The sequence below is a fragment of the Columba livia genome, chromosome 12, assembly GCF_036013475.1.
Source record: "Columba livia isolate bColLiv1 breed racing homer chromosome 12, bColLiv1.pat.W.v2, whole genome shotgun sequence".
NCBI lineage: Eukaryota > Metazoa > Chordata > Aves > Columbiformes > Columbidae > Columba > Columba livia.
In genome coordinates this window covers 8,163,704-8,176,315 of record NC_088613.1, presented here as the reverse complement: position 1 = coordinate 8,176,315, position 12,612 = coordinate 8,163,704, and the positions used below count along the sequence as shown (strand labels likewise).

At 37.1% G+C, this 12,612-nt stretch overlaps 1 protein-coding gene across 4 annotated transcripts in view; it reads right to left on the bottom strand.

The window, feature by feature from the left end:
• LRCH2 (leucine rich repeats and calponin homology domain containing 2) overlaps positions 1–12,612 on the bottom strand; it is a 48,896-nt gene that overhangs the window by 26,876 nt on the left and 9,408 nt on the right. For all 4 annotated transcript variants that reach the window (XM_065077673.1, XM_021284991.2, XM_065077675.1 and 1 more), the window contains exons 2-6: positions 5,220–5,364; positions 2,877–3,003; positions 773–878; positions 539–675; positions 205–338 (exon numbers count right to left, since the gene is read on the bottom strand). In XM_065077673.1, coding sequence (XP_064933745.1) covers positions 205–338; positions 539–675; positions 773–878; positions 2,877–3,003; positions 5,220–5,364 — 649 coding nt within the window. The remainder of the gene's footprint in view (positions 1–204; positions 339–538; positions 676–772; positions 879–2,876; positions 3,004–5,219; positions 5,365–12,612) is intronic.

Genomic DNA, 12,612 nt, shown 5'->3' with positions numbered 1-12,612 from the left:
AAATTGTTCAAGGAAAAAAAATCACAAAGTAGAAACAATCAATTACAGTACTCTCTGTATCTATGCAATCTTAGAACATAAGCTTAGGAGATAAATACTATGACTCCCAAAGTACTGAAATTACAGTTGTTATCTGTAATCCACAGATCACTTCATAGTAAATGCTAAAGTAAAATAAAACAAAAAAAAGAAAACAGTATTCACCTGTCTGTGAGTGGCTGGGAGGGGATTCGTTTACCTAATGATGGAAGATCCAAAGAATCTGGTTTTTTATCCATCCTGAGGCACGCCTGAATGCTGAGGAATTTAAATATATGTACTTTACCCTTTAAACATATCTGTTGGGAAACAAATGAACAACAACAAAAAAAGTCTTAATTACATAGCATGTATCTTAGAAACGCATTCCAACAAATACTTCCTACTAAGAGAAATACAGCTTAAAAAAAATGGAAACCCGATCACTGTAACTTAGAATAGCATCCTCTTCCTTAAGATGCTAATGCAAATCACAGAACTAGAATGCTTTAATACTAACCTGTGCTGGTGGTATCTGCATTGGATTGTTATCCAAAACTATAACTTGTAAGTGACGTAACTTTCTGTAACAAATTGGAATTTCTGTAATTTTATTACAAGAAAAATCCAGCTTTACCAAGGGAAGGTCTCCTAATTCTGTATTGGGGGAAACAAACAAACAAAAAGAATCAGGTATCTTCTTCACACTTCACCTAATTTACCTACATCAAAGAAATGAAGACTAGCAGCTTACCATCTGGTAACATATGGAGATTATTTCTTCTTATATTTAATTCTCTAAGTGACTGCAATTTTCCTATCTGCTGGGGAAGAACCTGAAGTTCATTGCAGCTAATATCCTAAGAAAGATATAATGAATAAATTAACATCTTAAATGAAATTGAAGAAAACTGCTATCAAAACTAATAGAAAGCATACAACAACAACAAAATCCCATCTCTTGTTTTTTCCCCACAAAGGGAGGAAGTACTGTAACAGATCTCTGTTACTTCAGTATTAACTGATTCATGCTTCAGAAACTCAATTAAAAAGTTAAACCAATGAATAACAAAAAAACTGGTTTTGAGATTAAAACTGTAAGCTAGGAATTAGAATTCCTGGTGTAGTTCCCATATCAGTTAAAAAAAGTTTCGTGGTACAGCTGGCAAATAATTTGCCTTTTGCTCCTTTTATAAAAATTTCTTCTTCCTTTAAAAAATGTACAAAACAGCAATAGTCTGCTCACCAGCTTTCTGGATCCAAGCACTAGAGGGTGACACAGCTGCACCGAGTGAACACAGACTACAGCTGCTTCTGCCACAAATTTAACACTTATTTATGTAGTCCAGACTGAGTCAACAATGACATAAGACCCTTTCTAATATTTTTTATTTCTGACTCAAAAATGACTTCAAAGACTAGTTTTCTGAACTAGGTAACAATGATAGATATCTATCTATCTGATGAAAAACTGGAGGGCAATTTTAAGGGTAAGCTGAGGCCTTAACCATAGGAATCCAAGCTCCTCCTCCCCTCCACGCTTCTAGAGCTTCAGCTTCGGCACCGATCCGTGACTTCTGGCAACTACGATGTCTGCACAGAGCTGGACGTCTCAAAGTACAGACTGCTTGGGATCTACTGTTGTGTATCTATTGCAAGTTCTTCTCTATCGACATCAAATTTAAGATGTGATGCCCTACCGAAAAGCGTCTTTCTTTCAACTTTTTTTTTTTAAGGTATATCTATTAGTTCGGTTCATAACATGTGTAACACAGGTACTGGACTGAAGCTCGCTGTTATGTCCTTAATCTTTGTCATCAGGCACACTTTCTAGGTTTGACAACTGTGAAAAATAAGCCAAAAACTGCAATTCTGAAAAACGTTCACTTCCTGTGACCAATAGCAGTGATCCCACCCTGAAATCCTATGACATGGAAGTGAGCATGAAGAATTTCTCACCAAAGAGTAGAGGACACTAAAAAAGCCTCACAAACATTCAGAATATCTCATATTACTTGTAAATTAAAAAAGAATGTTGATTTACAGCTCAGAAATTAGGTCATGGTAAAAGAAATCTTCAGGGTATACACAGCTCCTCTGGAAACAGGGTAAGGATTGCTTGCAATGACCAAAGAAATCACACATACCAAAACAAAAAAAGCAGACCTGGCTAAGTGCCAGGTCAGTGAATAATTGTGCATAGTTCTCCAAAACACATGAGCTTAACACAGAGTAATGATGAGAAAAGGCCAGAATATTAAGAGATATGGAGAAAGGAATGGATGACAAAGCACAAAACTTTAGCATGCCACAGGATCAAATCATGTTGCACAGACATGTGAACTGTGAATATTGTACATCATTCTATTCACCTTAATCAAAATAAGGAATAGCAGAAATGGTGGGAGTGGGGAAAAAAAAACCCAAATAAATAAACACCACATGCACAGAAAAACACAACAATGGTTTTATGACATAACTTTTATAGGAGTATGGAGTAAATAGCAATGAACTCTTCAGCTGGAAAGAAGATTCCTGACAACATATAGTAAAAATAATTAGAATGATGATTACTGTAAGGAAGGTAAACAGAAAAATTCACTATTTGAACAACTGAAGAGCAACTTTATTTAAGAGCATAAGCTTTGGTTAACCCAACATATTGATTTGTGTTTAACCCCATTTTTGAAGTTCTACAATATATTACACCTGTAATTTGAGATCAAACCCTAAGAAAAAGCAGTAACTGAATTTACATTCTGTAGTTCTATATTTAAAAAAAAAATAATAATTTGTATTTCTCTTGTACTCTAAATAGTTCAAGTTTGCTTAGCAAAATGGTTCAAAATTATACTTACCAACTCCATTAGATCTCTCAACTTCCCAATTTCTTCTGGGATGGAGACCAGCTTATTATTACTGACAACCAGAACTTTAAGTGGAAGATCAAACAGGTATTTTGGCAACGTTGATAAAAGATTGCGACTTGAAAGAAAGAAAAATGAAGCAAGGCTAGATTATAATCCTCTTTTTAAGCCTGACAGGGAGTCTGAGATGCACATTGTACAACTTTTTCCTATTCCAGAAGATATTTTCCACCTATTACGATTCCATCTGAATTTAAGCTACAATCTCCATCCTGCATTTCTTACCAGATAAAGCCTCTCAGATCAGTGAATTTTAGGTCCCCATCTCGCTTGATTAAATATGTACTACAACTGAATCTGACACCGAAATGTACAGAGAAATCTGTTAAAAGAAGTAATATGTTTCAGGTTTGCTCTTATTGTGCTTTCTCGTACCTTCAGAAGGACAACCTGATCTGACAGTGAAGCAATAGAAAGTTCTGTTCCCAGTAAACCCAAACGGCTTCTCATGTCAGATGGTCATGTTGCTCCTGAGCCACCACAAAAAACCCTTAACATCTATTTATGACTTTGCTGAGCAACAGTCTGGAAGGTAAGTTTTAATTAATATTGATTTATTTTGTGTATACCATTTTCCAACTGCATGCACATATGTCTGCTTTGTACAAAAAGAAATATACTGTTACTGACAAATTGATTTTTACTGTTTAATTGATATGTATCAGAGCATATTTAAAAAAAAGCTTTTAACATTCTTTTTCTCCATGACTCCAACTCATAGGGCTGCAAAACCAACCAAAAAAAATTATGTCCTTGCAACATTTTAGCTTCAAAGCAGTACTGCAATTTTGACACCACAAAATGAAAGCAAGCTTTTATCAGTATCTATATAAAAGTATTTATTCTGTTAACTCTAAGTGAATAATACAAATACATTTTGGATGTAGCTACACAGTGTGTTTCTTTTTGCATTGTATTTCAGGCAGATATGACAGGCTGTTTTGGTTGGAGAGCAAAAAAAATATACAGAAAAAATAAAATATGCAAGTACACTTTTTAAATTTATTATAAAAATGTGGCAATGTAACAGTAATTCTCTGCATCACTTAAGTTTCCGCCTGTTTTTTTTTAATAAAAAAGCTGCCTACTGTACTATGAATTGCACAATACGCTTCTTCAGCCGTCTGAAGCCAAAATTAGAATTTGAGATCATGTGGTTTTTCTTCTGTAACAAAATATTGAAACTAGTAAGCCTGCTCTTCAACTCCTGGAGTCCACATGTTCTTGTGTTGTAAAAAGTCCTCAGACATTAGGACAAAAAAGACAACAAAGTACCACAAGGCAAATGATTATTAGAAGAGTCGATTCTAGAAATTACATGCAATACCCAGTTAGAACTACACGTTACTTTGTTTCTCTATAGAGAACTGTATTCAGCGCCTCAGTTATCAAAAGAGAAATGGGCCCTTGCTGCTTTGTGAAGAAAGTTAGAGCAAGTTCTTTCCATAAAACACTGCAGTTTTATCATATCGTTAATCCTCTTTAGAATTGCCACAGAACAGACTACTGTTACATTACTCCTATAAGTACCAATATTTGCAGATATCAAGACATAGTGGGGATTTTGGTTGGTTTTGTTTGTTTAGTTGGCTTTAGGGTTTGTTTTGTTTGTGGGGTGGTTTTTATTTGTGTGCTCGTGTTTTACTTTTCCAAGGATCAGTTCAAAGAGTTTTTTGAAAATAAATTCTAGAATCAATCTTGTGTGTTAAACAGCTCTTAGCTGAGAAAACTTTTTTGGACTTGATGTAGTCAATATAAGAAGGACAGAATATTTTGGAAAACAGTTTCAGCTCTCTATGGGAGAGCTCTTCTAGATCCCCTCTCCTTCCAGGGCTCAGATTTATCTTTTCTTCTGAGAAGATCCAAACGTATTTTCCACATTTAAGAACAGCAAGAGATGTAATTAATGTGCAAAATTAGTACGGTCTTCTGGCCAGAGTAATCTATCCTCTTGAGAGCAGCAAATTTTTACATATGTAGTTTATAACTATTCCCTGTCTGCATAACATTAAAAACTAAGAAAACTTTGTAAACTCTCCTGAGCTTACTTTCCATAGTTTACAGAGTGAAATTTTGTAATTCAGTGAATTCCTTTCCACAAAAGAAGCAATAAGTGCTGTCACTAAAACATTAAGGGTAATGCAAACAAAAGAATCATCATCCATCTGGGCAAAAATGAGTGCACAATGGCACTCAATGACCTGATGAAGTAGAATGCCACCTCTCCAATGAGGTAAGCTATGTAAAGACCAAAATATAACAAGCATTACTCACCTAATGTTAAGGTAGGTAAGCATTTGCAGGTTTTTAATAGATTCTGGAATGGATTTGATGCAGTTGTGATACAAATTTAGTGTTTCCAGTGGTGCAAACAGCCAGACATCAGGAGGAATTTCTGTAAATCTGTTCTTTGAAAGATCTACAAGGAAAAAAAAGCCCTCTTAGTCAAAAAATTCCCTGCAGTGAGGGATAAAAGTAGCCAGTTATTCTTGTCATGCTCTTCAAAATTAAGGTGTTGCAAGAACTGTAAAATAATTCCGTTTTACCAGATGCTACTGCATATAATTAATACAAAAAACCCCCATACACTTATAATACTAAAAGATTGTTTGATATGCAATTATAACAGAAAATAGAAAAATGACAGGAATTCAAAAATATATTACCACTACATAATCAAGAAAATTGAAAATGCAACTGAATATCAATTACGGTTGTCCCTCATCTACCAGTCTTTGTTCTGTGCGACAGTTGGGTTTTTCCCTCCAATTTTAGGCATAGCACTAAGTCAAAGTATAAACCTAGTAAACATTATTTTCCTGTTTGACAGCTACATGAGAATTTAATTTCATTGTACAAAATATCCTCAATGCTAAAATCTTCCTTTTTTTTTTGCTGAAGAACTACAAGTCCCATCTAAAGAATATTCTTTATTACAAGCACAGGAACTGAGACATTCTCCAGTAACACATCTATAACTTGGGTAAAAAGATAATGAAGTTGCAAAAACCAATACCAAATGCATTTTGCTATAAAATTAAGGATGCCATTTTGCCTAGCCTAAGAGCAGAAAGAGGAGATACCTTTGACAGGGGAAACATAATACTTGAACTAGAGTTATTTTGATAACGCACGACTGCATTATGCAAATCTGCATGCAGAAGATATGAAAAAACCCACACTACAATAATGCATACCATCCCTGACTATATGAAATCTTTAAAAAGGACAAGAAAATACAAGTGAGATGTGACCCAAGAATCCTGGAAATTATCAGTTAACTACTAAAATCTGTGTCATAAACAGGCCATGAAAGTATCTTGGAAGAAAAATATTTACTTGAGAACAACTGTGTGCTTTTCTGAAAGTAACTCTGGTTCTCAACACGAGATATTTCAAAAGGATGTGGTTTCTCAGAAATGCTGAACAAACTCTTGTAACAAAGAACGAGTACAGATCCCTTGCTATTTCAGGCTTTAGTTCTCATGTTTTAACACTTGCATGAAATAACTGTGTTTCTGCCTGGCTCCTACCACATTGGAACATACAGTTTGTTCTACACTAGAACCCTGAAGTCCTATTAAAATAGGAAACAATACCCATTATTTGTCAATAATAAAATAAATAAAAATGGTAAATAAAGAGTTGGAAGACAGTATGACTTCTCTTCCGAGAAATATTCCATTCATTCATTACAATACAGTATCAGAATAGCCCGAGGGGTTCAAATCTTTGTAAAGAGAAAGGCTCAAGTGTATATAGTTTTCCACAACATTCATATAATATGTGTACTTTTCAAGAAGTAATGCTATTTTTATCCAAACATTTATAAGATGAGTTATGCAATTTAGTTACCTTTTGAAGACTAACAACCCAATGTATGACTGAGAAAATACTGTAAGAAAAAAGGAGGAAGCTTCTGGAATAGAGTGTCCCCTCTATAAACAAGACAGACTTCATCTCTATCAAAACAGAAGCACATTGCTGGCACTTAAAAGGATAAGGGTTTTGTAAGGGTTAATAGATTGAAGCAGCAAGGAAAACTGCTAAATGCAGAACCACAGATGATTTAAGATGACAACTCCTCTAGAAGCGAGAGTATAAGAATTCTTTGCTTAACCAGCTTAGACTGGAAAACTCTAAATTGGGGGCGTTAAGTGAAGACTAAATAGAAGACACTATCCATGACTGCTCATGAATCACAGGGTATTTCAATTCACTGTCTCTGCAGAAACAATAAAAGTGAGAAAAACACCATTACTAAGGTTAAGTTTAAAAGAGGAACTACAAAAACACAAAGAAGTTGTTTGCAGCTTCATTTATTTTTAGCAGAAAGAGTAAAGTCTACTGACTGCAAGATAATTACAATACAATATACTGGAAGTTCAAAATGAAAGAATTTTAGGAAAACAGAGTTTGGAGGGGAAGCTTTTAGAAGTAAGAAGGTGTCTTGTATAAATTTAAGCCATGATCAAAAGGAAAAACAAAAAGCTCAAGCTGCTGGGTTACAGTGCACAGTAAGGTAGCCAAACAGTATTAACATCATGTTTGCCATGTTTTTGCACTTTTCCCTAAGCATTCATCACTGCTTGATATCAGAGGCTTGCTGCTAGAACAGACTGACTTTTTATTTGATTCAGCACTACCATTTTTATATTCACACTTTGCATGCACTACATGTTGAATTCAAAATACGAGACTTGGTTGGGAAATTTACACTTGAACCTCATTTTAATATTACCAGATTTTTCATTAAAAATATGCTGATCCACAAGATTGGTGTTGGGTTTTTGTTTCCTCAAAAGTGTTTCAAAATTGTATTCAGAAACTAGACTGAAAATAAAACAACCACCCATCCCTCTGCAAAACCCTGATCTGCTCTCCTAACTCTTCATACTGACAGATTTTCCTAGCCAGTTTTTCTAGTAATGCTTTAGCTGAGTCTAATCCAAAAAACATCTAAGCACAACAGTAGCTCTATAATTAGCCCTACAGAAGTCAATGAATGTATAAAATTAACAGTGTTCAGACCTGATATTAAAGATAAACTTCTAGCAGATCTACACATATCTGAGATCAACACTTAAAACATGGGTAAAATTTATTATTCTGTCAGACAAGCTGATTCTGGAAAAAAATGAAAAACAAACAAAACAAACAAGCAAGCAAAACAACCCACAAAAATGTAGTGGCTAACACTGCAGAAACACCTGCATATGGTGATTCCAGGGGGAGACATTTCCACAGCCGCAAAACACTCAGTCACCTTACAATTCAAATCCTGCGACTGTTAAAATTTATATTGCACAACAACAGCATTTAAAAAACAACACTCAGTTTAATTATATTTCACACAGTGACTATTAATTCACTTGGACAGGCCAACAGTACTCAAGAAATACAGGCAGGCAAATGTTCTGACTCAGTGTAGTGCTCAAAAAACACCTTATAACTACATGTCCTACCAACTATTCTGTTACACAAACATCCCGTCTTTCTTTTTCTCCGATCTCAAAGAGAAAGCCAAGTCTCCTTCCTTAGGGAAGGTCATATAAAGAGAAGATTATCAGGTTTGCACTCTATCTGATAAAGTTCCAAGAGTGATATCAGCAACACCGACAAGACTAAGGCTTTACTAGTGTGTGACCTTCTCTCACAAGTAAGGACATTAGATTTCAAACACCTTTAACTTCACAATCAACCATGGTAAATGAGAAATGATGGGCCTTGTTTGTACTACAGCATTCAAGGAACACGAGACAGAATATAAAATTTTAAAAAAAGTTCCATTGCACAAAGATATTCCAGATGCTGAAATGTCAAAATAATTAAAATTAATAAGCCAGTAAATGTATGCATTTCCCTGTCTCCCTAAGGAGGAGTAAGGAAAGTTAAATCCAAGCTTCCAAGCATTAAGATTAACCATAAGCCAAAGGTGCATGCATAAAATAGAGTGAAATTAGTCATTAAAAAAAAAAAAAAAACACCACACCACACACACCACCACAACAGTAACAAGAAAACAAATCAACATGCAAGTCAGACTACAATAAAGTCTAATATCTTAAGCTCCTACAAGCACAAGTTGCTTACCATTTATGAGGAATAAAGATTCCAGTATAGGATACAAAGTATGAATCCAAAGCTAAGAACAGGTCAGCTTGGCCACAGCAGTCCAACACTTCACCTACACTATGCCCACCAGGGACCCCTGGCACACTGGCGTCAACTTCCAGAGACCCGCAATGTTATTAGAGAGCTTTAATACATGTAGTAGAGGGTATTTCTCACCTACGGCAGATGAATAACCACCAAGGCCGCAGAATTAGAGTCACAGAAACTCAAAGCTAAACTGAAAAACACCCTCCAAATCTCTCAGTTGGAGTGCTGTTATCATTCATTACTGTGGCTCACAAGTAATTCCTCTGCTGCTGCGATGTTCATTAGCTCCCATCCTATTTTATGTTGTACCAGCACAGTTTGCATGGCCATACCATGAAAAAGTGCTACTTTTGTTCTCAGGAGAATGTTCCAAGCCTGTACATCCCCCATTTAGGTACACTTATAATGCCAGAAAAAAACTGATTTTTCACATTATCATTAGGCTTGCCATCGTCTTTACTGGGAACAATTGAATGCAGATGCTCAGAAATTTTATTAAAAAGAAACATTGATAAGTTAACACTAAACTTGAGTTATCTGAAAACAACATCCTTCATTTTATTCATTTTATTACTCAGTATCAAGTTTCCAAAGATCCTGAAGAGCTGCTAACAACTTAAACCCACTTGTATTACATTTTAGTCCTTCTTTGTTTTAACAATCCTGCTTTGAGAATTAAAAAGGTAACAAAAGCCATGGAAATAGTACACAGTCATTTATTAGCAAATTGAAGCTGCCAGTTTCTATTGTGAGATTTCAGTAATGAATATCTACATAATATAAGAATATGGCTGGTATTTAATGTAATCACTAAGAACATCCTTGTTTTCAATCATGTTTTAATCTTCAGAAGAGTCATGTAAGTACTGTATCAATGACATGATCATTATATGACTGTGGAAAATGGATTCATGAGTCAGCAGGTATTCAAAGGTACTATATGAATTTACTGATCTTAAGCTGAAGTCTATTAGCCAAATATAAAAATGACAAATGATATATGTAAAAAAAATAAAATAGAAAACAGTATGTTTCAAAGTCTACTAAGGCTTGAGGTTCCTTGCCCAGTCTGTTGAGAAACTAAAAAAGGAAATAAGTGATCTCGGTTTTGTTACTAATCACGGAATTGCCACTTTGTAGTCACACAAACAATGAAATTGGCTTGTTCCTATGTTTTCTCCAGTCAGAAAAATGAGATGAACTGAGGCTTCCAGAAAACACATTTCACAGAGAGGGTGAAATATCACTGGAGGTATTCAAAATTCAACTGAACAAGGCCCTGAGCAACCTGCTCTAACTGGACCTGTTCTGATGACCTACAAAGATCTCTTTCAACCTATGTAATTACAGGATATAAAATTGTAGTTTGTTTGTATTACAGGCATATAATCACCTTGGCATTGTCTGAGTATTTCAAATACTAGCTTGTTATGATGGTAAAGAGGAAAATTAAAGATATATTGAAAAAGGCAAGTGTGCATAAATATGTATTTGCTTCTTATAAAGGGTCTTAACTCTGCCAGCCATGAATTTTGATGGCAGCATTAATGAAACACAAGTCTTCATTTGTAACTTTCACTTTCACATACTTCTCTAGCTTTAATGTATTATATTTAATTAGTAACTTATAACTGAGATTCATCCAGCCATATTATTCAATTCTTGATTTTTTGAAAACGGCAACTCAAGATAAAACTAACACCAGAAGCAATGTAGGCTCACTGATGAATGAGGTGGGTGCCCTGGAGACAGAAGATACAGAGAAGGCAGAGGTACTGAATGCCTCCTTTGTCTCTGTCTACTCTGCCGGAGGCTGTCCTGAGGAGCTCCATACCGCTGAGGCCCCAGAGGAAGGCAGGACAACAGAGGAGTTTTGCTTCTATTGAGAGGATTGGGTTAGGGAGCAGTTAGGCAATCTGGACATATATAAATCCATGGGTCCGGATGGGATGCACCCGTGGGTGCTGAGGAAGCTGGCTGAGGTCATTGCTGGACTGCTCTCCATCATCTTTGCCAAATCTTGGGAAATGGGAGAGGTGCCTGAGGACTGCAGGAAAGCAAATGTCACTCCAGCCTTCAAAAAGGGCAAGGAGGACCCAGGTAACAATAGACCCGTCAGCCTCACCTCCATCCCTGGGAAACTGATGGAACGACTTATCCTTGGTGGCACCTCAAAGCCTATGAGGGATAAGAGGGTCATTAGGGGCAGTCAACATGGCTTCACCCAGGGGAAGTCGTGCTTGACCAACCTCATTGACCTTTATGAGGACATAAGATGGATGGATGATGGCAGAGCGGTGGACATGATCTACCTTGACTAGAGTAAGGCATTTGACACAGTCTCCCACAGCATTCTTATAGCTAAACTGAGGGAGTGTGGTCTGGATGACCGGGTAGTGAGGTGGACTGTGAACTGGCTGAAGGGAAGAAGCCAGAGAGTCATGGTCAATGGGGCAGAGTTCAGTTGGAGGCCTGTATCTAGTGGAGTGCCTCAAGGGTCAGTACTGGGGCCTATATTATTCAATATATTCATCAACGATTTGGACAAGGGAATAGAGTGTACTATCAGCAAATTTGCTGATGACACCAAGCTGGGAGGAGTGGCTGACATGCCAGAATGCTGTGCTGCCATCCAGAGACCTGGACAGGCTGGAGAGTTGGGCAGGGAGAAATTTAACGAAATATAACAAGAGCAAGTGTAGAGTCTTGCATCTGGGTAGAAACAACCCCAGGTTCCAGTATAAGTTGGGAAATGACCTATTAGAGAGCAGTGTAGGGGAAAGGGACCTGGGGGTCCTGGTGGACAGCAGGATGACCATGAGCCAGCACTGTGCCCTTGTGGCCAGAAAGGCTAATGGCATCTGGGGGTGTATTAGAAGGGGGGTGGTTAGTAGGTCAAGAGAGGTTCTCCTTCCCCTCTACTCTGCCTTGGTGAGACCACATCTGGAATATTGTGTCCAGTTCTGGGCCCCTCAGTTCAAGAAGGACAAGGAACTGCTGGAGAGAGTCCAGTGCAGGGCAACAAAGATGCTGAAGGGAGTGGAGCATCTCCCTTATGAGGAAAGGCTGAGGGAGCTGGGGCTCTTTAGTTTGGAGAAGAGGAGACTGAGGGGTGACCTCATGAATGTTTACAAACATATAAAGGGTGAGAGTCACGAGGATGGAGCCAGGCTCTTCTTGATGCTAACCAGTGGTAGGACAAGGGGTAATGGGTTCAAACTGGAACACAAGAGGCTCCACTTAAATTTGAGAAGAAACTTCTCAGTGAGGGTAACTGAACACTGGAACAGGCTGCCCAGGGAGGTTGTGGAGTCTCCTACTCTGGAGACATTCAAAACCTGCCTGGACACCTTCCTGTGTAACCTCATCTAAGTGTTCCTCCTCCAGCAGGGGGATTGGACTGGATGATCTCTTGAGGTCCCTTCCAATCCCTGACACTCTGTGATTCTGTGAAGTCATAGGCATAAAACACTGGTAGGAACAGGGAATATAAAGTTATTTCATT